General features: G+C 46.0%; 1 protein-coding gene across 1 annotated transcript in view; it reads right to left on the bottom strand.

Moving 5' to 3' along the window:
- Positions 1-24616, bottom strand: part of HDAC4 (histone deacetylase 4) — a 344484-nt gene that overhangs the window by 284409 nt on the left and 35459 nt on the right. The window contains exon 2 of the mRNA XM_011929582.1: positions 12028-12268. Coding sequence (XP_011784972.1) covers positions 12028-12049 — 22 coding nt within the window. The 5' untranslated portion in view covers positions 12050-12268. The remainder of the gene's footprint in view (positions 1-12027; positions 12269-24616) is intronic.

The following is a 24616-nucleotide window of genomic DNA, read 5'->3' as shown; positions in this document are numbered from 1 at the left end:
CCCATGCAAATCAGTCCACCAAATCCACTCATAACAGCATCCATGTAACTTCCAAAGAAACGGAAACACTGATAAACACAAGAAACACCCTTCCCACATGTGATTCTCATGCATCAGGTCTTACAGACACAGAGAGTTCAAGGAAACCGCAGCCAAGAACCAAGAAAGCCACATCCACGCTCAGGCCAGGGCCACCGGGCCTTGTGACTGCTTCCCTCAGCAGAAGTGCTGGCAGCTGAGTAGGGAGACATCAAGACGTCCTAACAAAAAGAGGCTTGGGGCCTGACCACAAAGCGAGAAGAATGGGATGTGTCCCCACCCCAGATACGCTCCTAGTTTCTAACACATTCGGCACAGGATGGTCCCTACAGTGGTTGGGGCATGGGGTCCTGCTGGTGCTGCTGCTCCCTCACCCCAGGACACCCCAGCTCTTCCCTGAACCTCGGCTGTAGCAAGCCAGTCACAGAGCAGTGAGCTTAGCTATTCACACTGGGCTGTGCAAGCATGGACGTAGCCCCACCCTTGCCCTTCTGAACCATCAAGAAATTACGTTTTACCAAATCTTACTGAGGACTGGAGAAGAACAAAATGAACCAAATCACAGACAGATGTAAAAGCAGAGACACAATTCAACTGTTCTCAGAAGCTACAGAGGGGCGCCAGTGGGACAGCCCCACTGAGCTCCAGCCTGCCACCCAAATGCACGATGGTGCAGCTCCTGAAGGCTGGGTTGCGTGGGACAGAGGAGGACCATGGCGGGGTGTCAGCACTTCCAGGCTGGGTCCTCCACTGGCGCTGCTGCTTAGAGATGCCTCTGCACCCTTCCAGCTGTCAGACGGCCTCTGCGCCTTATCGTCCCGTTACAACAGGCTGGACGTGGAGATAGACACCATCTCTCAAAAGCAGCCTTTGGGGATGCTCACGTGTATGTTTGTATTCAGAAAAGAACCACCTGCCTTGAATGAAGCATCTGCCTCAAAGCCACAGGCCTCCCCGTGCTGAGGGCCACAGTGTGAGGACAGTCCTTGGCCCAAGCCCACCCCTCCAGGCCAGGCACCCTGGCCCTGTCCTGATGCTGCAAGACCAAGGATGAGAAGCCCACCAGAGATAAAGGGCACTGAAGATCTGACTCCCCCTTCAGCAGTCACACCCTAGTCCCTGTCACTCAGAAAACTGGGCTCACTGCAGCACCCACTAAACATCTCTAACAGGATCCTAACCTCCCATCTCCACCATCATCAGAGCCACCGTTACCATCAAGGACTCAGCGTTCAACATGTACAATGCATCAGGCACTACAAAAACTAAAACTCCTCATCTCTCTGGTTTACCAGTGAAAACCTCTGCTTTCCATGTCTCCAGTTTCCCCTAGGACCTCTTCAAATGTTCTAAAACTCTTTTTATCCACTAGTACATCAGAAAGAAAAAATTAACCTTGCCTTCCTCCCCGATCCTTTCACGAAAACAAGGCAGTGCTGTGGAAGCACATGAGAGAGAGATGTGGGGCGAAGGCCGCCTTTGCTCCTGCACAGCCACGTGGAGACCGCAGGTGTTCCGGCAAAGACAGGGCCAGGCAGCACCTCGGCAAGCCTGCGGCAGGACGGTGTGCGTTGTGCAGTGTCAGACCAGGATGAGAAGACAGGGCTGGAAGAATCAGCCCCAACTGATTTGGATTCAGTCCATGTGAAAACGAAGAGCATCAAGAATTCTGCATCACACTACCTAATAGGGAGGAAGGAATTCCCATCAATACGGCCTTACCCTAGATGTGAAGAGGTGAGAAAGGCTTCAGGACAACACACGGAAACCCTAAGTGTACTCAGAACAGACTCCACAGCCTTGCCTGACACTCTGACAGCATTTCACAAACCCTACTGAAACAACAAGTCACTGAGAAACACAGTGCTAATCAACATCCAATTTCTACATATTTCCTAGGCTAACTCATAGATATTTAAAAAGGAATATCCTTGGCTATGAATGCAAACTAATTGAAAGAAAACCATTAGCTCTTATAACGAAACGTATTCTCTTGGCTTTAGTTAGCAGCTGCTGTGGTCTGACTGTTGGTGTTCCCCCCAAAATTCATGTACTAAAATCTAATACCCAATGTGATAGTATTAAGAGGTGGGGCCTCTGGGGAGCGATTAAGTTATGGACTCTCAGGAATAGGATTAGTGCTCTTATTAAAGAGGTTCAAGTGAGACCCCTCACCCCTTCCAACAGGTGAGGACACAGCAAGAAGGTATCATCTATGAAGCAGAGAGCAGCCCTCACCAGACACCAAGTCCGCTAGCTCCTTGATCTTGGACTTCCCAGCCCCTAGAACTGTGAGCAAGAAAATTCTGTTATTTACATATCATCCACCATGAAGTATTTTATGATAGCAGGCTGAACGAATGCAGACATCACCTAAACAACCAGATTATGGATGCAATCTTCTAAGAAAACGGTCTAAGCATTTAAAATTAAAAATTTTTTTAAAAACTGGCCCCAATCACAAAACTCCTTTTAGGGAAAAGCTCTGAAGACAATGGCTTCACAATAACAAACCCTGACATCTCAAGTGGATACAAACTCAAAGAGTTAATTTGAACCTTTGAGAATGTAGTTATATACAGAAAAAAAAACTCCCCCAGTTAATGACCATCACTAAATAATGAACATTAAGACACGCAGACCAACTTTACCTCATTCTTTATAAATGCTATTTCAAATGGAACAAAAATAAGTACATTTACGTCATTTATGTATTTTGTAAAAAACAAATACGCTACAGTAAGTTTTACTACTCCTTTTGAACGTACAGAGTCTTGGTGAAAGCTAGGAAATGATAGTCATCTTGAATACTGCGTTTCAAGGTAAAATCCCAGGAGCTCTACAGCTGCATGTCAGCACAGAACCACACTGGGTCCTGAGTCTGGGTTGGAGCACTGAAGGAAAGGCAGCAAGGGGACGGGGGCAGAGATGGAGGAGAGTACAGTGAGGGCTGAGGGAGACGAGGGAGCCTGGGGTCCAGTGCGAACAAAGCCACCAAGAGCCCGCCGGGCTCAGGACCCTCACAGACAACCAAGAGCCCGCAGGCCCAGCATCATCTTGGAGGGAAACAGCCGCCTACGCTCTCCAGGGCACTCCCAAAGGCCTGACCTATGCGCTTCGGTCTCCGGATCAGCTGTGCTCCCTGAGAGGCAGAATTTGTCTTTTCTATTTGTATTTGTTTTCCTAAAAAGGGGGACGGAGAGAGAAGCAAACATGAAAATAACACGCCAAGGCCTCCGTCCCCACCACTGCGTATCACTCCTACAGGGCCAGCACTCCCAGTGTCTTATTGATTAGGTGGCTGAAAGCAGACCAGTTTAAAAACTCAAGGTCAGATATAATTCAAAAAAGTTTAGGTATATGCCTCAGTTGATTTTTGTCTGAATTTTAATTTCTTAAAATTAACTGTAATTTTCATTATAATTTTCCCCACAGTGCCCATTTTTTGCCATGTTCTCATGAAATAAACAAAGGGAAGGATGCCAAGTGACCACAACATGAAAGCTTCAGCCCAAATCTCAGAGTTGGCTTGGTTATGCAAATCACCCAGTCACTCCTTCAGTCCCAACATTCTAAGGACTGGCAAAGAGAGCTCAGAGAAAGTTCACAAAAAGACAGAGGACAGACAGATAAAGTTCCCTGATGGCAAAACCCACGCTCGTCGAAACCAACTGTGATACAAAGCCTGCGTTACAGGACAGGGCCCCAGACGGCAGGGCAGGACCGGCAGGAGGCCCACCAACCCTCCTCGCAGGGCTGTTTCAGCCTCAGCAACTTTCTGGGGGACAGCCTCCCTTGGCCTCCACATCCCTCAGGGGGCTTCCATGCCCAGCCCAGCCCTCTCACGGCATGAACCACACTGGGCCAGGATACCTGCTGCCCTGCCTGCCCTGGCCAGGGAGCTCACACAAGCAGAGAGGCTCAATGCCTCCCAGGTCCCAGGCGCCCAGCGTTCTGCCGCAGGGAGGCGCGTGCTCCTTGAGGGCAGGTGACCAGTTCTAGCGGTGCCAGATCGGCCTCTGATGTGCTGCCCAGCCTCAGCCTACCTAAGCACTCAATAGCAGTAACACTGGTTTCCTCATCTACAAAACAGAAATAAGGTGTCCAGCTCATGCCACAGGCTATATGCAAGCACAAATGAAGTAGCAGCAAAGCAAACCTCAGAACAAACCTGCTGTTCATTGCGTTCTCTTAAACACGCAGAGGGGCTGACTTGGAGCAAGCAAGTCATCAAGGTTGATGTGTTATTATGATGAGTTTTGAACACCTATGGTCAAGGAGAGCCAGACCTTTGACGGCAGTGGCTCCTGCCTCACACAGCCTGGCACCCGGAGGCAGCCACGCACCTGCACACCTGTCCACGTGCGACCTGCCCCCACCACCGGGTGCCTCAATCACAGCCTTTCTGTTCCCTGCCAAGCTGTGCTCAATGGTTTCTAATGATTCTCACACCGAGTTTTCTATGTCAAATACATACCGGGAGTTCATTCTTAAATTTCAATATCATTAATCATCCAACATTCAGCATCTCAGAACTCAGAAATTTGCATTTCTACAATAGTGGCTTTAAAAAAGGGACACACATGCAAATGTTCCACAAACTGTGTAAGAATTTCCAGAGAATTGCCAAAACAAACCATCAATGCGCCATTGACAGTGAATTTTCTGAGCTCTTCAGAATGACTGAGTACTCGTGATTTTTAAAAGACAAAACACAATTTGAGGATCAAAAAAAAAAGTAGGTTGAAAAATAAGTCCTTGACTACATGATTTCCAGAACAAACCTTGACTGATTAAGATCCCAGATAATGATGGCATGGAGAATCCAGGCTAGTGACAATCTGAGAGCTGCAGACGCCCCGTGCCGGGTGGCTGGGAGGATGCACATTCAGACAGGCGGTGCTGTGCGTCAGAAAACGTACACAAGTATTTTTGAAACCTTTCCTTTAGAAAGCGGAAGCAAGCGGTACATGAGGATCAAAAGCATTTCTCACCCCAACATCAGCCTGAACCATCAAGGCATTTCCATTGTCCTTCTCTAAAACCTCCAGGTGATGCAGGGCTGGTCTACTCTCCCATGTTCTCAGGGCTCAATCTCACTCCCTCCTACCCAGAACCCCCAGGGCTGCCCATTGCAGGGGCCATGAAGACGCTCTTCTCCAGCTGGCACCAGGCGTGCTCTCAGGCCCTGTCTCCGTGTCCGAGCTCCCCTGGACTCCTGCCAGCTGGCTGCACCTGCTGCCTGCACACCCCCTCCTCCTGGGAGCCCTCTTGGGCCTCCCGCAAAGCCACTCTCAGCTCCCAGGCTTTCTCATTACCTCCCGCCACCCTGTTTCTGAGCAAGGGTCACGCTCAGAATCTGCAACCCACCTGCGACCAGAAGCTCAGAATCAATGTCTTGGGTTAACTGCAGGTCTTCAAAATTCCTTTTCTGCCTCTTCAAACTTTGTAGTATTGCTGGCCGGGTACAATGGCTCATGCCTGTAATCCAGCACTTTGGGAGGCCAAGGGGGCAGGATTGCTTCAGTCCAGGAGTTGGAGACCAGCCTGGACAACATGGTGAGACCCAGTCTCTACAAAAAATTTTAAAAGTTAGCTGGGTGTGGTGGCATGCACCTGTGATCCCAGCTACTAGGGAGCCTGAGGTAGGAGGATCGCTGAAGCCCAGGAAGCTGAGGCTGCAGTGCATACCACCACACTCCAGCCTGGGCGACAGCAAGACCCTAACACACACACACACATATCCAAAGCAGACCCTGTGTAAAACACAACACTCTCAACCCTGTCTAAAAAACACACACTCCTGTCTAAAACACACACACCTCCGTCTCACACACATGCACTCACCCTAACACACACACACACACACACACACCCCGTCTCAAACACACATCCATCTCATGCACTCACCCAACACACACACATACACACCCTGTCTAAAACACACACACTCTGTCTAAAACACACATACACACACACCTTAACACACACATCCTGTCTAAAACACACACCCATACTTTAACATACAGTCTAAAACACACACACACCCTAACACATACACCACACCCTAAAACACACAAATACACCCTAACACACACACACGCACACAGACCATAACACACACACCCGTCTAAAACACACATACACACACACCTTAACACACACATATCCTGTCTAAATACCCATACCTTAACACACAGACTAAAACACAAACACACCCTGTCTAACACACACACACGCATACACACACACACAACACACACCCGTCTAAAACACACACCCTAACACATACATACCCTAACACACACACACACTCTAAAACACACACATATCCCGACACACACACCGTCTAAACACACAGCCTAACACACACACCAACAGCCTGTCTAAAACCACCACACACACCCTAAAACACACACATATCCTAACACATACACACAGTGGGTAAAACACACACACATCCTGTCTAAAACACACACACACATCCTAACACACTCTCTCACACACACCCTAACACACACACCCTATCTAAAACACACACACCCTAACACACACACATCCTATCTCATACACACCCTGTCTAAAACACACACACATAACCTGTGCAAAACACACACCCACCCTAACACATACACATTGTGTCTAAAACACAAAAACACCCTCACACACACACACACACACACACACACACACACACTCTCTGCGGTATTCCTGAAACAGTCAACCATTGCACAGCATTAAATGCCATAAAAATGCATCTTTATGAGATCATTTCTATATTAAAATTGTTATTATGTTATATATATTAAAATTATTATATTAAAATATAATAATCTTGGCAGCCACAATGGTTAAAATAAACAGATTCAAGATCAAATCAAGTTAGGTCAGAACGTGAGGACTGGAAGCACCCCCAGAGCGAGAGCCTTCTCCCTGAGACTCACAGGATTAACACTTAACAGTGGTTTGAAGCAATTGGATTACCATGAAGTCACTAATCACCAAGTTATTGTTGACAGAGACTTTTTAGCTGCTTTTGTGTGGATGGGGTAGTTCAGACTGAACAGAATATTAAGAAATCATAGAATGGCCCAAATTAAAACACTGATCTTAAATTACACAAGTTTCCCACAAAATCCTTTTTTTTATTATTTTTTATTTTTTATTTTTCTTGAGACAGAGTCTTGCTCTGTCAGCCAGGCTCCAGTGCAGTGGCACAATCTCGGCTCACTGCAACCTTGCCTCCCTGCAATCTTACCTCCCGGATTCAAGCGATTCTCCTGCCTCGGCCTCCCAAGTAGCTGAGACGACAGGTGCGCACCACCATGCCTGGCTAACTGTTGCATTTTTAGCAGAGACGGGGTTTCACCATGTTAACCAGGCTGGTCGCGAACTCCTGACCTCAAATGATCTGCCCACCTCGGCCTCCCAAAGTACCAGGATTACAGGTTTCAGCCACCACGCCTGGCCACTTATTTTGTCTTGAACTCAACATTATCCGTACCTCCCACCAAGATTCCAGAAGCGAGAGGATGCTCCAATTACCCGCCACTGCCTGCTCGACCAGCTTCCTATTGAGGGCATCATCCGGGTGGCACAGACACGTCCTGGCAAATCCACTGAGGGGCTCCTTGACACTGAGAACATTTCTGGGCAAGACTTTCTCTAGGCACAAACGTTCCAGAAGGGCAAGTAAATGACACCGGAGGGACAGGGTAGTGTTAAGTGGGTGGCCAAGTAACAACGTCTGCCTTTGCTGCTGCCCAGTCAAGTCGCCAGTATCCTAAGCCCTTAACCACAAGGAAAGACAAGGACAGTGACTTGGGGAAGTGGCCTTGGAGGAAAACAAGCGAATGGGAGGAAAAAGGAGCCTTGGCTTGTCCTGCCAGCAGGCCCCTGTAGGCTTCCTGTCCACGCTCCTGGTTTCACGCTGGGGACTCGGCTTCAGGGCAGAGGCTCTGTGCCCTGCATGGCGCATCCCCACAGGGAGGGTGTGGAGGGCTGGTCGGGCAAGGGGTGTAAGGCTCCAGGGCCTCCTTTCAAAGGAGAGCTCTTCCAGGCTAAGTCAATCCAGGTTCTTTCCTCAGGCCGCTCACATCATTAGAAATCGTTATTTAGAGCAATAAAATCCCAGCAGTTAAGCAGCTTTGACGTCAGAGAACCAGGGCCTGGCTCTGGCAAAGTTCAGCGGGAACAGCAATAAAACCATAACACAAAACTCACCCAGCAGCAGACGACTTTCACAGAACACAGGGCGAGGAAAGCCATGCAAGCCGCACTAGAAGGGCACTTCATCATCAGGGCAAAGCCAAGTCACACTACAAATGTGAGAGGGGGCCCACGGGCAGCTGGACTCCCCCAGCCTGGACTGCCCAGGGAGTGAGGGGCAGCATGGTCACCCACACCAGGCCACACAGGAGCAGAGCCCCATGCCAGGTGGGTAGGCAAGGGTGAGCCAGGCAGGCAAGAGTGAGCCGGGTAGGCAGGGTGAAGAACAGGGCCAGCCAGCAGAGGACGGCACAAGAGACGCATGGAGGGAGGGGAGGTACGGCCAGGCAGGCCCCGAGCACCGCACTGCCCGGTGATGGCAAGGCAGCCCAGGACCCGGCTCCTTGGCTCAAGGAAAAGGAACAGCGGTTCCATGGCTGTGCTCTGACACACCTAGAAATTTCCCGCTCAAGACAGCAGACTGAATCCTTCAGTATTAATGATTTCTCTTCTTCCCAAAACCCACTAAAATGATGAAAGACAAGATTGGAAAGCACTTCCAGCAATGCCTGGCAGTGGATGAACAGGTGCCATCAGCTGACAAGAAACACAGAGGAACTTCCCGAAACTAGAGTTCTCTGGGGATGGAGCTGCTGGGGAAGCCACACCAGCAAGTGGGCCTCGCATGGGAGGGAGGGCACAGATCAGGGCAAGCCCCATCCCCGGCCTGAGACATGGACACAGGCCGCTGGGCCACCAGCCAGTGTGTGCGTGTGGTGGCACGCGCGTGTTCTGGCACAAGGGGTCTTGCCGCCCAGGGTCCTCTGGGAGGAAAGGCAGACACGTCAGGGAAAGATGATAGTGGACAGGGCAGAGGAGGCAGCCAGCGGACTTCAGGCCCCAGGCAAACCACCCCAGCTGCACCCTCACCACAGATGGAGAGCAGAGAATGGGCTGGGCCGAGGGGTAGCCCTGCCCTCCCAGCGCGGCCTGTCTTCAGCCTCCGACCCACTGAGACAGAGAATGGAGAGGTCGTGGGTGGTAACGAGGTGCACACAACCCAACTCACAGGGGCAGGACAGGCCCAGGCAGGCTGGTGATCAGACTGAACTGCAGCGGCTGAAATTCCCACAGAAAAGGCCAAACCCAGCACCCTGCGGTTTCCAGAGCTGAGCCTCAAAGAACACAGCCTGAAAAGTTAGAGACAAGTGGATGGAGAAATATTCGTTAGCCAAAAGAAACCAAGGGTAGAAATACCTCATGAAACACTGTAAGCTCTTGGTCAAAGAAACATTAAACAAAGAGAAATATATTGTATTTTGATAAGAGAGCTGATCTACCAAAAGAACAGTCATTAATTTTTAAGCATTGAAGAAAACATTGAACTATATAAAGCAAAAAATGGTTATTAATGTAAAAAGAATATTACAAAACTATAATCACGGTAGAAAAACACACTTTTCCAAGAAATCAAGCAGACAGAAAAAAATAAGCTATACTGATTTAAATAACGAGTTAATATATAAATAAAATAACATATAAAGCATACATATCCTCCTACATATAAATAAAATATATATAAATGAGAGAACTTTTTTTTTTTTGAGACGGAGTCTCGCTCTGTCTCCAGACTGGAGTGCAGTGGCGCCATCTTGGCTCGCTGCAACCTCTGCCTCCCGGGTTCAAGCGATTCTCCCGCCTCAACCTCCTGGGTAGCTGGGACTACAGGCCTGCGCCACCACACCCAGCTAATTTTTGTATTTTTAGTAGAGACGGGGTTTCACCATGTTAGCCAGGATGGTCTCGATCTCTTGACCTCGTGATCCGCCTACCTTGACCTCCCAAAGTGCTGGGATTACAGGTGTGAGCCACCGCGCCCAGCCAAGAACTTTAAATACAGTATTGATATATACATATAGATGTCTTTAGACTAAAACAAAATCATAAGAGCATACTTTCTCTTCAAATGCCTGCAGAGTATGTACAAATTATGATTATGTGTACACCAAGTCATACAAAAATATGCACCCCCATTAAAATAATCAAGTGAACTCAAACAATAATTTTCCCCTAGCACACTGACAAAAATGAAAGAGACTGAACCTGCCCAGTGCTGGTACAGCACAAATGAAAAATATGCATCCTCTTACACTGGAATTAGGAAGATCAGCTGGAACGAGGTTTCTGGAGCAATCTGACAGTGAACCTAATGCTGTTTTTAAGTGCATGGGCCCGCTGACCCAGCTTCCACTTCCTGGAACTTGTCTAGTAGTGATACTTAGAAGTTTACAAAATATATGTATAATAATTGTTTGATGCCAATTTGGGATTGGTATAAACACTGCTACAACCACATAAATATCTATTCGCAAGGGATCAAAAAGAGCAAGTTACAGTTACACACATACTGATACCAAAAGATGCTTATAACACATTAAAATGGACAGAATGTAAAACATAGGGCCCTGCATGTAGAATTATACTCTATGAAAATGCTCACACACACAACACTATGTTTAGACACAGAAAAAAGATGCGTTCTCACCCAACAGCCGCCCGGTGCAGGAGGGAGACAGCCAGCTCCACTCGATGTCTGTTTAGACGCTTTGATCCACAGCGCTTAATTTTGTCTTGGAATCATCATAAACCATTTCTTTACATCAGTCAATACATAAACAATTTAACTCAATAAAACTTCCATGTCTAAAAAAACCTGGAATCCTGCCCTCTGGAATTTTCAGACAAAGCCGGTTCCACCCAGGGAAAGATGTGTGCAAGCGTTCCAGGCAATCTCAAAGAGAGTGACCCAGACCCTGAGCCTCTGCCTCTGCTCTAAGGAGCTGAACCCACAGCCAAGGCTAACAGAGCCTCAGGTGCCTGTCCAAGCATCTGTCCAGTGGCCACCGTCTTCTCTCTCAGGTGGACGCAAGACAGAAGTCGATGGCTAAGTGCCCTTGAAGGCCACGGTGCGCTGGAAGTGGCAGGAGGCTGGGCAGCACAGGAGTGGCTGTGCAGGAGCCCCACACTCAGGCAGGTCGGTGGTGGGCCTCAAGGTTTCGTTACGGCGCACGCCCGGTGACTTTCCGAGGACAGACAGTGTGAAGTCGTAAATGGACGGGCCCATGACATGCTTCTGAAGCTCAGAGCAGGACAGGCTTGCTCCCCAATCCCGTGGGCCCCCGACCTGCCTGCTCTGTGGGACCTCAGGTAAGTTCCTTCTTCCCTCCAGGCCTGAGATGATCTGGGGCTGTACTAAATGCATATAGAATTATACGTAAAATGCTGAGCGCAGCCTCTCACAGAGGCACTCAAACACCAGGAGCAACCACGGCCACCAACTGAATGGGAACATGAGCTTCTTCCCGGGCAGCCCAGACGCGCGGTCGGAGGAGCACTCCCACCCCTCACACAACCCCTCATAAAACAACAAAGACACTGGGCAAGAAACCAGCTCTCCACATCACAACCTAACCTTTAAACATCACCCTCATCAAAAAGCACTTCTCTCCTGGCAGCGACAAAACCTGTGTGCCACTCAAGTCAGCCTGCAAACCAGGGCCGCAGACTTGACTCCAGATCCTCCCAGGTTTTATCATTCTTCTTTCACCAAGAGGAAGAACAAACTATCCATCCTGCACTGTGTGCTGTCAAAAACCAACGGTGACCACTATCAAGAAAAACAAGTCTCGAATTCAGAAAGCAAGCTGCAGCCACAAGAAATTCTAGTTTGGGAAAAGAAAGCTCCACTGTGTGCCCAGAGAAGAAAAGACCAGGCCTTACCTGGATGGCTTTGGGAGCTCATTGCTGGCAACGTCCACTCCTTTAAGTGATTCGAAATGGCTCAAAATTTCCACGGAAACGATAGCTCCAGTGAGCCCCGAACTCCCACCAACACATACAAGTACCGGGACAGTCAGGGCTGGGTCACAGACGTTCAAACGCAGAGCCTCGCCGGCAAGGTCTCATGAGCCAGGTAACCCACAAGGAGAGCAGAGGCGTCTGCTGGCTTCTGCAGATGAACCTGCAAGGTTAGGAGAAAAGAGACTGGAGTTACAACATGGAAGTTCCGATCTGGAAAACAACATCCAACTAGGGAAATGATGACTTCCTTTTTTTTTTTTTTGAGGCAGAGTCTTGCTCTGTCTCCCAGGCGGCAGCATAGTGGCACAATCTGGGCTCACTGCAACCTCCACCACCCTGGGTTCAAGCAGTTCTCCTGCCCCAGCCTCCCAAGTAGCTGAGATCACAGGTGCATGCCACCAGGCATGGCTAATTTTTGTATTTTTAGTAGAAACAGGGTTTCACCATGTTGGCCAGGCTGGTCTCGAACTCCTGACCTCAAGTGATCCACCCACCTCGGCCTCCCAAAGTGCTGGGATTACAGGCATGAGCCACTTTGCCCCACCAACTTCCTTCTGTATCTTTGTTCTGACCAAGGACTGATAGAACAGTTCATATGGAATCATTTCTACAAATACGAGCAGTTGCGATTTTTGTTAGTAAATCACAGACATGTAAAAATGTCTCTGGAGAGCCGGGTTTCTCAGCCTCAGCACCACTGGGATTTTGGTTTGTGTATTTAGTTGTTGGGGTGTAGGGCTGCCATACACATTATAAAACATTTAGTAGGATCCTGGGCCTCCACACCTCCACACACCAGATGCCAGTAGCATCTTCCAAGTCATGACAACCAAAAATGTCTCCAGGGAGTGCCAAAGGTCCTCTTGGGGACAGTATCATTCCCTGGTTCAAAATCTCTGATCTAGAGACAGCTTCCTTACTCATTCCAGAAGTTTCCCCAACATTAGGCTTTTGAGAGGAAGCAGAGTATCTTCCAACTAATATAAATTTATTCTAAGTTATATTAGCTTATGAAATAAATATGAAATAAAATGCTTTAAAAGAAAAATCACTTTCAGCACATTCCCACCACAGAATGTCATTACTGCACACTTGCATCAGCCTCGATCCATAGACATTCATATTCACAATGTCTGTGTAATCACAGAATTTAATTCTAAAGTCCACATTCCTCACGTAACATGATAACCTAAAATAGTTCCCTCCTGTTTCTGTCTTCGTAATGACAGTTTTTTTTTTTTTTTCATTTTCTGCTTATAAAAACAATACATGCTCATCACAGGCAAGTATTTAAAAAGTCATCCATGATGCCATCACACAGAGACAAGCCCTCGGTAACATTCTGACATGCTTCCTTGCCATTGTTTTTCTTTGCCTTTTGCCCATACGAACCTCTAGTGATACAGTTGTCTGCCATGTTCTCTGGGCTGATATTAAAGCCAGGCGTTTTCCAATGGCATTAACAATACCTGGTAAGCTTCGTTCTTTCCTATCCCATGTGTGATAGACAACTGCCCCACCCCACTTCAGGAGCTTCGGATGAGCCTGATGCTCCCAAGGAAGTGTCAGGCCAAAGAGTGGCATGTGACACCAGCTGAGCTCGTCCAGTTCTCTTTCCAAGGCCTACCTCTTCAATAGATCAGTCACTAGATGAACCCAAAAGAGACAAGTCTCAGAACTCCTACCACTGAGAGTCCCTGGCTGATTCCAGCTCAAGTGCTTCTGTGTTCAACTTTCTTTAAAAATGTGACAAATTCCTTTTCTTAATTAGTCTAGAATATTTTTTTTTGTCAATGAATTGCTTATAACCAAAGAACTCTAACCAATTCATCATGTAAAGAATCAGCCCAGCCCCCAAGGCTGTCTCTCTAGATGCTTTCCAATTTTATGTTCATTGTATCTACATCTCTGATTAATACCTTCATGACTGTTGTTCTGTATCTGGTTATCTCCTTAGGAACAACAATGACTTACTTGTCTTCAGGGTCAGAATGTTTATTCATCTCTTGGTCAGAAAGAGACATTTTCTTGAAGGGAATGTAGATGGCATATTTTGCAAACCCTCACAAATCTCAGATGACAGTATCCTTCACACAAAAAAACATCTTGGCTGGGTATAAAAATCTTAGATCAGAAATATGACCCCTCAAATCTTTGGATGTCATTCCCCCCTCAACATTGTAGAGAAGTTTAAGTCCAGCTCAACCACAGCTTCTTTCCAGGTAAAACTTTGGGGGCTGAGTTTTAACGTTGTGATTGTTGCCATTTCCTTCCGCCTGGAATCTACTAGTATTTTTTTCTTGAATCTTAAAATTCAAAAATGTTGTCAGAAGATACATAAGAGTCTTTTATTTTGTTCAAAATATGACTCTTTCAACAAATATAAGTCTTCTTTCTGCTCAGGAAAATGCTCTTCAATTACGTCATTAATTATTATTTTTGTTAAACTTGTTCTGGCTTCTTCAGAGTTCCTATGCTATTTGGCTGAAGTCTCCCCATCAGATCTGGCCTCTTTCACCGGTGACACATCTGTTGTTTATTCTGCATTCCCAGGCAGCCTCTCAAGTATGTCCTTCACTTCACTGCTGCTATTTTCCACAATATCCATTTTACTCCTTATGGTTTCAAATACAGATTTTAACTAAGCCATGAACTCTTTGTTCTCAACCACTTCCCTTTAAACTCATCCCATCATCTTCTCGCTCGGCCTAGTCCCTCCTCATGCATCACCTTCTGTCTCTCTTTGTTGAGCTAGGTCTTCTTTTGGCCAAAGTCTTTTGAAAATGTTTTTTCCTGATTTAATTTCATTTTCAGAGGCATATTCTTCTGCACTTCAGGATATTTCCTTCTTCCACACATTCTGGGATATCTTTTTTTTTTTTTTTTGACAGGTCCAAAGGTGAGGTTTATTTCTGTTTATTTATCCTCAAATAAGAATAAGCTCTAGTCCAGACCTGAGGATTGCCAAGAGGCTATGTGTGCTCACTCCTACCCTGCTCTGTGTTCACTTTAACACTGGTCAATTATGCTCCTCAAAGCTACTGTTCTGGCAAGCTGACATGCACAGTTCCCAGCCAAATGTCCAGTGTCTAGCAAGGTTTCACCTAACATCGCACTGACAGCTAGAGACGGATTCTTCTCCCAACTGTGGATTCAACAGAACACAGGCGTTTCCACTATAATAGAAATGTTTTGGAAGAACCTCATGCTCTTGCAAAACTGTATACGAAAAACACAAGGGCTTATCTAAAAAAACAGAAAAGTTGCAGTAGACTATTCAAAACTATGCTATTTCATCACCAAGGTATTACAAAAATTAATAACTCAAGAAAAACATGACACAGTTTAAAAATCTACCTACCTACCTATCTATCTATCTAATAGTCCTAATAAACATCCATCCAGTAAACTTAGAAATTTACCTTTTAAAAAGGTGAAAACTGTTTGATGGAACAGTAAAAGGAAGAATTAAAGCATCTAAGTTATAGAATCAGGGACAGCGAAACCCAACTATATCAGTGAGCATATCAAACTGTCTGAACACCCCATTTAAAGGGCAGGGGTTGTCAGACTGGATAACAAAGCAAGACCCCACTTTCCCAGAGTATAAAGAGGAATCTTGTGAGGAAGACTAAAAAGCATTTGGAGAGAGGAGGCTATGTGTTTTATAAGGTACAATCAATCTTCCCCAAGCACTATACATCCAACTATGTGCTGCTTACAAGGAATCTATCTTAAGTTATGTTTAAAATACACAAACAGATTAAAAGATGGACAAATGTATATCACATCACTAATAAAAAGGAAGCGGTAATGGTTATATTTATATTGAAGTAAGTTTTAAAGAAAGAGCATTACCAGCAATACAGAAGACCACTTCATAATGATAGCGGGGCTGGTTCGCCAAGCGGACACATAGTCCTAACATGTATGCACCTGCTAGCAGAGCTTCATACTTGACGCAAGCAGTGTGTGCAGGTACTCACTCACACCTCGGTATTTCCACACGAGTTTACATTTCAACAATCATGAGTCTATACTGAGACCTCAGATCCCAACATCACAAGGTATAAAATAAAATCATAATAAAATATAAAATAATAAAAGCCTAAGAAGAAATGGACAAATCTACAATTATAACTAGGAATTTTCACACCCTGCCCTTAGTAACTGTTAGAACAAGTAGACAGAAAATAAGTAAGAACAGAGAAGACTCGACCACTACCACCCAACTTGACCAAAATGACATTCATGGAACACTTCCATAAACAACAGCTGAATACACGTTATTCACATTCTTTTTTGAAAACATGCACAGAACATTTACCAAGATAGAACATCTTCTGGGCCATAAAACCAGTCTCAAATTTAAAAGGACACAAGTCAAGTCATACAAAGTATGTTCTCTGACAAAACTGAAATTAAACTAGAAATCAATAACAAAGATATCTGAAAATCCTAAGTATTTGCAAACTAACACATCATGGGTCAAAGAAAAAAATTTAAAAGAAACTAGAAAGCACTTTGAAATAAATAAAAATGAAAATACAACATATAAAAATCTGCAGTGCTGAGGAGGAAACGTAAGCACCAAATGCCTGTGTTAGAAAAGAAGGCCTCGATTCAATGACCTTAGATTTCACTTTAAAAAATTAGAAAAAGAACAAATTAAACTCAAAATAAGAAAAAAAAAACAATAAGAAGAAATCAATGTAACAGAAAAGAGAAAAATCAATGAAACTCAAAGCTGATTCTTTGGGACTATAAAATTGATAAACCTCTAGCCGAGCTGATAAAGAGAAAAGACAAGATTAACAACATCGAGAATGAGAGAGGGGGCCAGGTGTGGTGGCTCACACCTGTAATCGCAGAATTTTGGGAGGCCAAGGTGGGTGTCTTGCTTGAGCTTAGGAGTTCGAGACCAGCCTGAGCAACATTGTGAAACCCTGTCTCTACAAAAAATTTAAAAAATAAGCCGGGCGTGGTGGTGCACGCCTGCAGTTCCAGCTACTCGGGAGGCTGAGGTAGGAGGATCGCTTGAACCCAGGAGGTCAAGGTTGCAGTGAGCCAAGATCACACCACTGTACCCAGCCTGGGTGACAGAGCAAGACTCTGTGCCAAAAAAAAAAAAAGAGTGGGAATTGACTATAGATTGCACAAATATTAAAAGGACAATGGGGAATATTATGAAAAACTTTATGCCAATGAATTTGACAACTTAGATGAAATAAACAAATGCCTTGAAAAACCCAAGCTACCAAAGCTCATTCGAGAGAGAGACACGACAGCAACACACATCTTCGTGGGCCTGGATCCATCAGGGCAGCCGGCCTGTGACACTCACTGTCATGATGTTTGCCTGGTGGTGACATCCAAATCGCCTCCTTTTTTCTGCACTTATTACTTAGAATTCCAATGCAAGGATGAGCTTTCACTGCTCCATCTTTCCAGTGACTCAGTAATCTACTTCCATTCGTATGGACTCACAGTTACGTTATCCTCTGTGTTATTAGTCCAATACTGTCCCCATTTGTGTTGCTGCTAAAGCGCCCGCCATTGGGAGCTCCTGCAAGCCAGCTCAGATGTTCTTCTGGCAAGCCTCCACTCCAGTCTTTTTTTTTTTTTTTTTGGCAGCATTTCTTCCTTTCTGATTTTACAAGATGTCCCTGTCACAGCCCTGGAATCAATGGCTTCTCCAGGGAACCCTGGTTCCTTGTTTGGGAGGACTGTGTTCAGACCCAATCTAGTGCTAGATGTGCTCACTGCTGCTGGGCAACAGAGCGCGCAGGGCCCTCTTAGCAGGCGGTGTGCGTAGGTACTCACTCACACCTCAGTATTTCCGCACGAGTTTACACTTGAACAATCACGAGTCTACACCGAGACCTCAGACGCCAGCATTACAAGGTGGAGTTTAGTCTTCCCCTTTCCTTGTTTTTATTAACTATCTTTCTAACAGTGGGAAACCTGGTTCCTATTAGCTACAGTATCTTTTCTCATTTGTTCATTTCTGGTCCACACATCAAGTCGTTTCAGAATTGCTAACCTCTACACATGAGAAACACATTCACGAGACCACCATTTATAGACGATTCTCCTTGTTCTCAGCCTTACCCTATCCAGGGTAAGGCACTGGTTTCCAGAGTTATCAGGTGAGTGCATTTGCAAGAGAGTTAAATTCCTTGGTTAGTATATGTATTTCATTTTGGGTTCCCCACGTACTGGTTGGTTTTAGTCATTTGTTTATTTTTTGGATATGTAAAAAGTACAAATATTTTAAGTAAAAAAAAGTGTTCATATTGATATTTGCAATTTAAGATTTCACAGGTTTTAACATGAATTTCCCTTTAAAAACAACAAAAAGCTTTTATATTATGAAAACTTCAAACACACACGAAGTAAAGAGAACCGTGTTACAGCCCACAGCCCCTAGCTTCGACGCCAGCCAACACCTTGGCATTCACGCTCCATCGGTACCCCTTCCACCTACACTGACATGTCCAAAAGTTAACCGCACCATTTTGAAAATGGGTATACCCGTGCAACCCTATTACTAGGTGAGTTTTTCCTTACGTTTAAATGCACAGCCAAGCTAATGAGAAATACGTGTGACGGCATGATGTGTCCAGAATCCGGCTGTGTCATAAACAAGAGGGCTTCTCAGAATCGTGTCCTCTGCGCTGAGGGAAGCAGAAGCCACTGCAAGCTTCTAAGCCGGACAGAGGATCTGGGGCTGGGCTGAGATGACAGAAGCAGCTTGGGCGGGGACCCCTTCCCAGAGCTGGCAGGGGGGGCTCTAGCCACTGGGGAGTGCTTGGAAAACATTCCCCTCCACTCGGTCACATACTCAGCCTCCGGGTCTCCTTTTCAGTCAGAAATGGTCGTTCCCTGGTGGCTCTGGTGAAGGCTCACTGAGAGCCGGGTCACCAGGGCCCACCCATAGCCTCCTGGGAGGAAGCCAGTGGGAGCTGCGATTTAGAGAGGAAGCAGAAGACGGGGGACTCTGCAGACGAGTGCATCTGACATGAGGAGGCTAAGAAGCCAGCTCCAGAACCTGCTGGGCAGAGCATCAATCACAGACCCACAGCCTGTGAACCCTTCCTTCTGGAAATCGGTGAGAACACAGAGCGCTTGAGCCAAAGGAAGTGAGAATTCAGGTTTTACAGAGCAGGCATGTTGCACCGAAGGGACACCTGTTAGAAGTTCACGGTTGCAAGCAATAGAAATGGACTTTGGATAATCTAGGCAAACAGAGGAAGCTCCTGGGAGGGAACGGGGTAGCTGGCAAAACAGGTGGAGGGACCCAGAGGCAGGAATTAACGGAGAATCCCTTCAGAACACTGTCCAACCACACTTGATGGCCTGCGATGAGCCACACCCCTTGACTGGGGAGGCCAGGACACCCTGACAGATAGCGCCACCAAGGTGAGTCCAATGGGAACAAGGGTCATTTCTCGAAGGAAAGCTAAAGTGTCATTACCAGAGGGGGAAATAGGACCAGGCAGACAGATGCCAGACAGTCGCAAGGGGACCTGGAGACCCCGGCTCCCGTGTTATAGCTGGGGAGACTGAGTCAGCAGCCATGATGCTCAGTTGGACTAAAAAAGTAGCTCCAACAGCCACAGACAGGACTGTCAGGGTCTGCCCAGGCGCCCCACCTTCCTGCAGCAGGACTCCAAGCTGTTCTGGCTCTGGCTGGGTCTGTTGTGACCCATGTGCTGGCTTATCTGATGAGCACCTGCCCCGTGCCTGGCTGCAAGTTCTGCTGAGAGCAAACGAGGACATGTGTTTCTTCGCATCCCCGGATCCTGGCTTGGAAAAGAGTACTAGACAGGAAGTGGGGCACCCGAGCTCCACCTGGCCCCTCAGGACAGGGCACTGGACAGGGAGTGGGGGCGCCCGAGCTCCACCTGGCCCTGGCACTACCCCAGAGGGCTCTCGCACCCTGGACCAGTGCCTTGTCACCCCTGAGCCTGCTTCTCTTCTCCCCACCTAAGCACTGGGTTGGAGTTCATCGGCATCCCTGGTGTGCTGCAGGAAAAAGGCTCTGGGGCCAATGCTGTCTGGGAAATGGAAGTTCTCCAGATGGCTTAGAGGCTACAGGTGAGCACAGGAAAGGTCCCTCTCTCTCCACCTCCACACCCACGTGTCCCACCTCCCGGAAGCTGCTCCTGACCGCCCTGCGCCAGACGCTCACTCCTGTCACCCTACTTCCTTGCCCTTGCAAGTTCTTTCCTTTTTCTGATATTTCATTCTATGTTGACATTAAGTAGTTGTTTATTTTCTCATTATCTGTCGGCCCCTCTGCCTGTCTCTGGCTGGAATGTGACCTCCTGCTGAATCCCTGACACAAGGCACACAGTAGGCACATAACAAAACTGTGAACTGGATGAACGTTTTTAAGGTCTTCCTGGATTCCCCTCAGAAACTACCTCACAGGGGGCTCAAGTTGAAAGCAAATTGCAAAAGAAACCGTTTTCTGCCTTCTGGCGGCTAGAGTTAAGTTTTAAGGATCTGATATCAAAGATTCCAGGAATTCACAAGTTTGTGGTACTTTAAGCCTCAGGACTCCCAAGCCTCTGAGAGCCTGCAGAGGGCTGCCATGAGAAAACCAGAGTCACATACAATGCAGGGAACTGCTGTTGGCCCTCAGAATATCTGGGTTAAAAGAAAAACTTCACATACATCTTCATGAAGATCACGGGCAGAGAGGAGAAAAATTAAGGAGTTAAGAACAAACAATTCTACAGCTGAAAACTAAATGAAACCCCTCATAAAGAAAGCAGTGCTATCTCGAGCCCAGGAGGAAAGCAGAGTCTTTTCCACTGGATCTGGGATGAGAACCCGTCAGTCAGCTGTCCGCCTGGCTTAGTCATACCTCTCCTCTTCTGCCCGTTCCGTCACTTTCCCCTTAGGTGGTGTGTCTTTGAACAGCCCAATGCAACACTCACAACATAAAAACGTACTACAAATTAAATGGTTTAGTAAGACTGAAGCATGATCTAGTTCTTTTTATCTTGATGTATGTGTCTAATGATAACTTCACTAACCAGATTAGACACCGACAATGATCACTTTTCTAAGAAAACACATGGAAAGCACATGCTACTAAGATCTCAAGAATCCACTGGTTTCTGAAAGGCATTTGAAATGTATATCTGCACATCCCTAACTAAAATGCATTCTAATAAATAATAGACGAATGCAGACATACTACAACTTCCAAACACAATGGCTTTTATGGCTGTATTTTCCCCTAACTTACCAGATGCACTAGAAGTCCACATTGAGCCTCAGAGCCTGTGATATTAATTTACAAGCACCTTTAGCAAGACGGGAATGGTCACTCTGCCAAGTGAGCAGTTTCTGACACTGGGCATCTATTTATATAAAGACATCTCTTTATTTTCATTTCTGCTCCACACAGAATAAATGAAAGCAAATACATCACTAACGCTTAAGTGTGGGTGTGTTTGCTTCACCAAACATTTGGAGTCTAAGGTTACCTATGGTTCCTCCCTCCTGCAGCTTGGAAATTTTGAAATTTTAGTTGACTTAATTTCATGGAATAAGCCATAAACCTTCCAAAGAGCAAAAGTCTTAGCAGCTATAAATCCATCAGAGAACATTCTTCTAAAAAATCTTACCAAGCTACCACAAAGAAACGTGACAGCGCGGGGAGGGCCAGCCTGGTCCCTTACCACAGACCCTCCCCGCCCCATTTCACGGGCAGTGACTGTGGTTCAAAGTGCTCACCATGGCCTCAGCCTGCCATGCTGGTGAAGGAACGGCAAGCACTAGAGAACCAAAAGGAGAACCCAGAGGCACACAAAGGAGAGCAGCCTGCAGAACCCAGTCCAGAACGGTAAGTACAGACCATCTCCTGGGCAACAGAGAGCCTTCCCCAAACAGGGAGAGCAGCCTGCAGAACCCAGTCCAGAACAGTAAATACAGACCATCTCCTGGGCAACAGGGAGCCTTCCCCAAACAGGGAGAGCAGCCTGCAGAACCCAGTCCAGAACAGCAAATACAGACCATCTCCTGGGCAACAGAGAGCCTTCCCCAAACAGGGAGTGAGGCCAGGATACCCACTCGCATCACTTCCACTCAACACCTTGGCAGAGATCCTAGCCGGGGCAGTAAGGCAAGAAAAGAAAAGAAAGCAGAAAGATTAGAAAAGAAAATGTCACTCTTCACAGATGATACAGTGTATACACAGAAAACTCAAAACCATCTACCAATAACTTCTAAAATAACCAAGTGAATTTCATAGGACTGCTGCGTAAAAGGTTAATGATGTACCAAAATTAAAAACTATTGTATTTCTACATAGCGGCAATAAGCAAATACAAAATAAGCTTTGAAAACAAGATAACATGTATAATAGCATACAATACTGGCAAATATCCAGGACAAAATCTATCAAGAGACATGTAAGAATTTTATATAGAAAACTACAAAACGTAAGTGAAATTAGAGATCTCAATACATGGAGGAATGTACCACGTGCATGGACTGGAAAACGCAGTGAGATTCAGATGTCAATGTTTTGCAAAGTAATCGGCAGTCAATGCAATCGCAATCAAAATCCCAGCAGACTTTTTTTGAAAACTGACAATTTTACATTTTAAATGGAAGCACAAAGAACCTGAAATAGCAATCTGGAAGAGAAACAAGCTTGGGGGACGCACACTACCAAATATCAAGACTTCTTCTAAACTTGTGTAATTAAAGTAAACCAAGGAGAATATGCCAAGATGAGACCAACACAGAGTCATCTGATTATAGTGAAGATTCCACCCCAAATCCATAGGGAAAACAGGATCTTTTCAAGATGCAGTGCTTGTGTCAACTGCCCTTTTATGCTAAATGAACCGCAGCCCATACAGCCCGCCATGCTGGAAATTAGTCTGAGCTGGATCGCAAACCTAAATGTTAAAGGTAAGCAATGAGGCCCGGTCTAAAAGACAACAACAAAAAATATCTTCAGGTGGGCAAAGATAGACAGATGTTAAAAAAGTACTGACCATAAAGGAAAGAAAATGATAAATTATGCTGCACTCAAATTAAGAACATTGGTTTATCAAAAGATGCAGAAGACAGAAAAGGTGAGCCACAAAATAGAAGAGACCCTGCCACACATACACCCAGCAAGGGACGGATATTCACAATATATAAATAATTCCTACAAATCACAAAAGAAAAAAAGGCAGACAACCTGAATGAAAAATAAGCGAAACACATCAACAGGTCCTTTACAAGACAGGATTCCAAGTGGTCAATCAACACATACAAGGTCCTCCGCATCTGTGACCGCAGGGCAATGCAATAAAGCCACGGTGGAGCACTCCATACCCTCCAAAATGACTAAACTCTATAAACGAAAGGACACTATGTGTTGGTAAGGGTGTGGCTGGCCGGCCACAAAACAGTGAACGGCACACACCCTGCGGGAAACCCTCAGTGGCAGGTACCACAGCCAAACATACAAGTGCCATGCCCCAGCAATGCCACCCCTCGGCATCTACCCAACAAAAAGACATCTACAAAGACACGGCAGCATTATCTGTAATAGTTAAAAACTAGAAACCTCCCAAACATGCCAACAGCTGCGTGAATAAATACGTTGTGATATCATCATACCACAGAACACCATACAGCAGTAAAAATAAACAAACTACACCTATATGCAGTGATACAGATAAATCACAAAAACACCACGTTGAGAAAAAGCAGACACACGCTGCAGCACCTACTGTACGGCTCCATGTGCATAAAATGTGAAAACAGGCAACACTAATCCGCGATGGGAGACGTCTAGACAGGTTCCCCTGGGAGGGGTGGGGGATGGCCACTGAAGGAAGAACAAGGGAGCGGTGGGGGGCCGAAACGCCTGCTCCTTGGTCCGTGGAAGAGGAGCCAGAGCCTTCACTTGTGGAAAGTCAGCACCCGCGTATTTTTCCTGGCTTGTGTACTTTTCTCATGTATTTTATAATTTTATAATGCATGTATTTTATAATTCAATAAAAAACTGGTGCAGACCAATGACTCAAAGCCCTCTTGCACCAAGAACGATCCAAACAATAACACCCATCTGACTGGTCCATTCAGCTTGCAGGATCTTACCTGGACTTTCTGGACAGTGAGGAAGTATTTTATAGTTCTTGCCACCATTTTCTTACAATCAGCACATGTAGGAGAAATAGTCGCCATACTACTCCTCTTAAAAGAAACCTCACAGAAACAGAAAAGAATTATTTCAGAATCCACGAGGGTGCAAACACAGAGTGCAGATTTTAAACGGAGAAAAAACAGGGAATTCCCAAAGAGGTACTAAGTCAGCTTTATCAGACAAAATATATATGAAATCATTTTAATTTGTGTAATTAAATGATTAATTTAATTTGAATTTAGTGTAAGTAAAACCGGAATAAATTTTAAGCTTTAGAAAGCAAACTGTTGCTATATGACATTTCTGACTCCTGTCTGTACAGTGAGTTTAATAAGCACT

The sequence above is a fragment of the Colobus angolensis genome, unplaced genomic scaffold, assembly GCF_000951035.1.
Source record: "Colobus angolensis palliatus isolate OR3802 unplaced genomic scaffold, Cang.pa_1.0 Scaffold82, whole genome shotgun sequence".
NCBI lineage: Eukaryota > Metazoa > Chordata > Mammalia > Primates > Cercopithecidae > Colobus > Colobus angolensis.
This window is presented reverse-complemented; position numbering and strand designations above follow the sequence as displayed.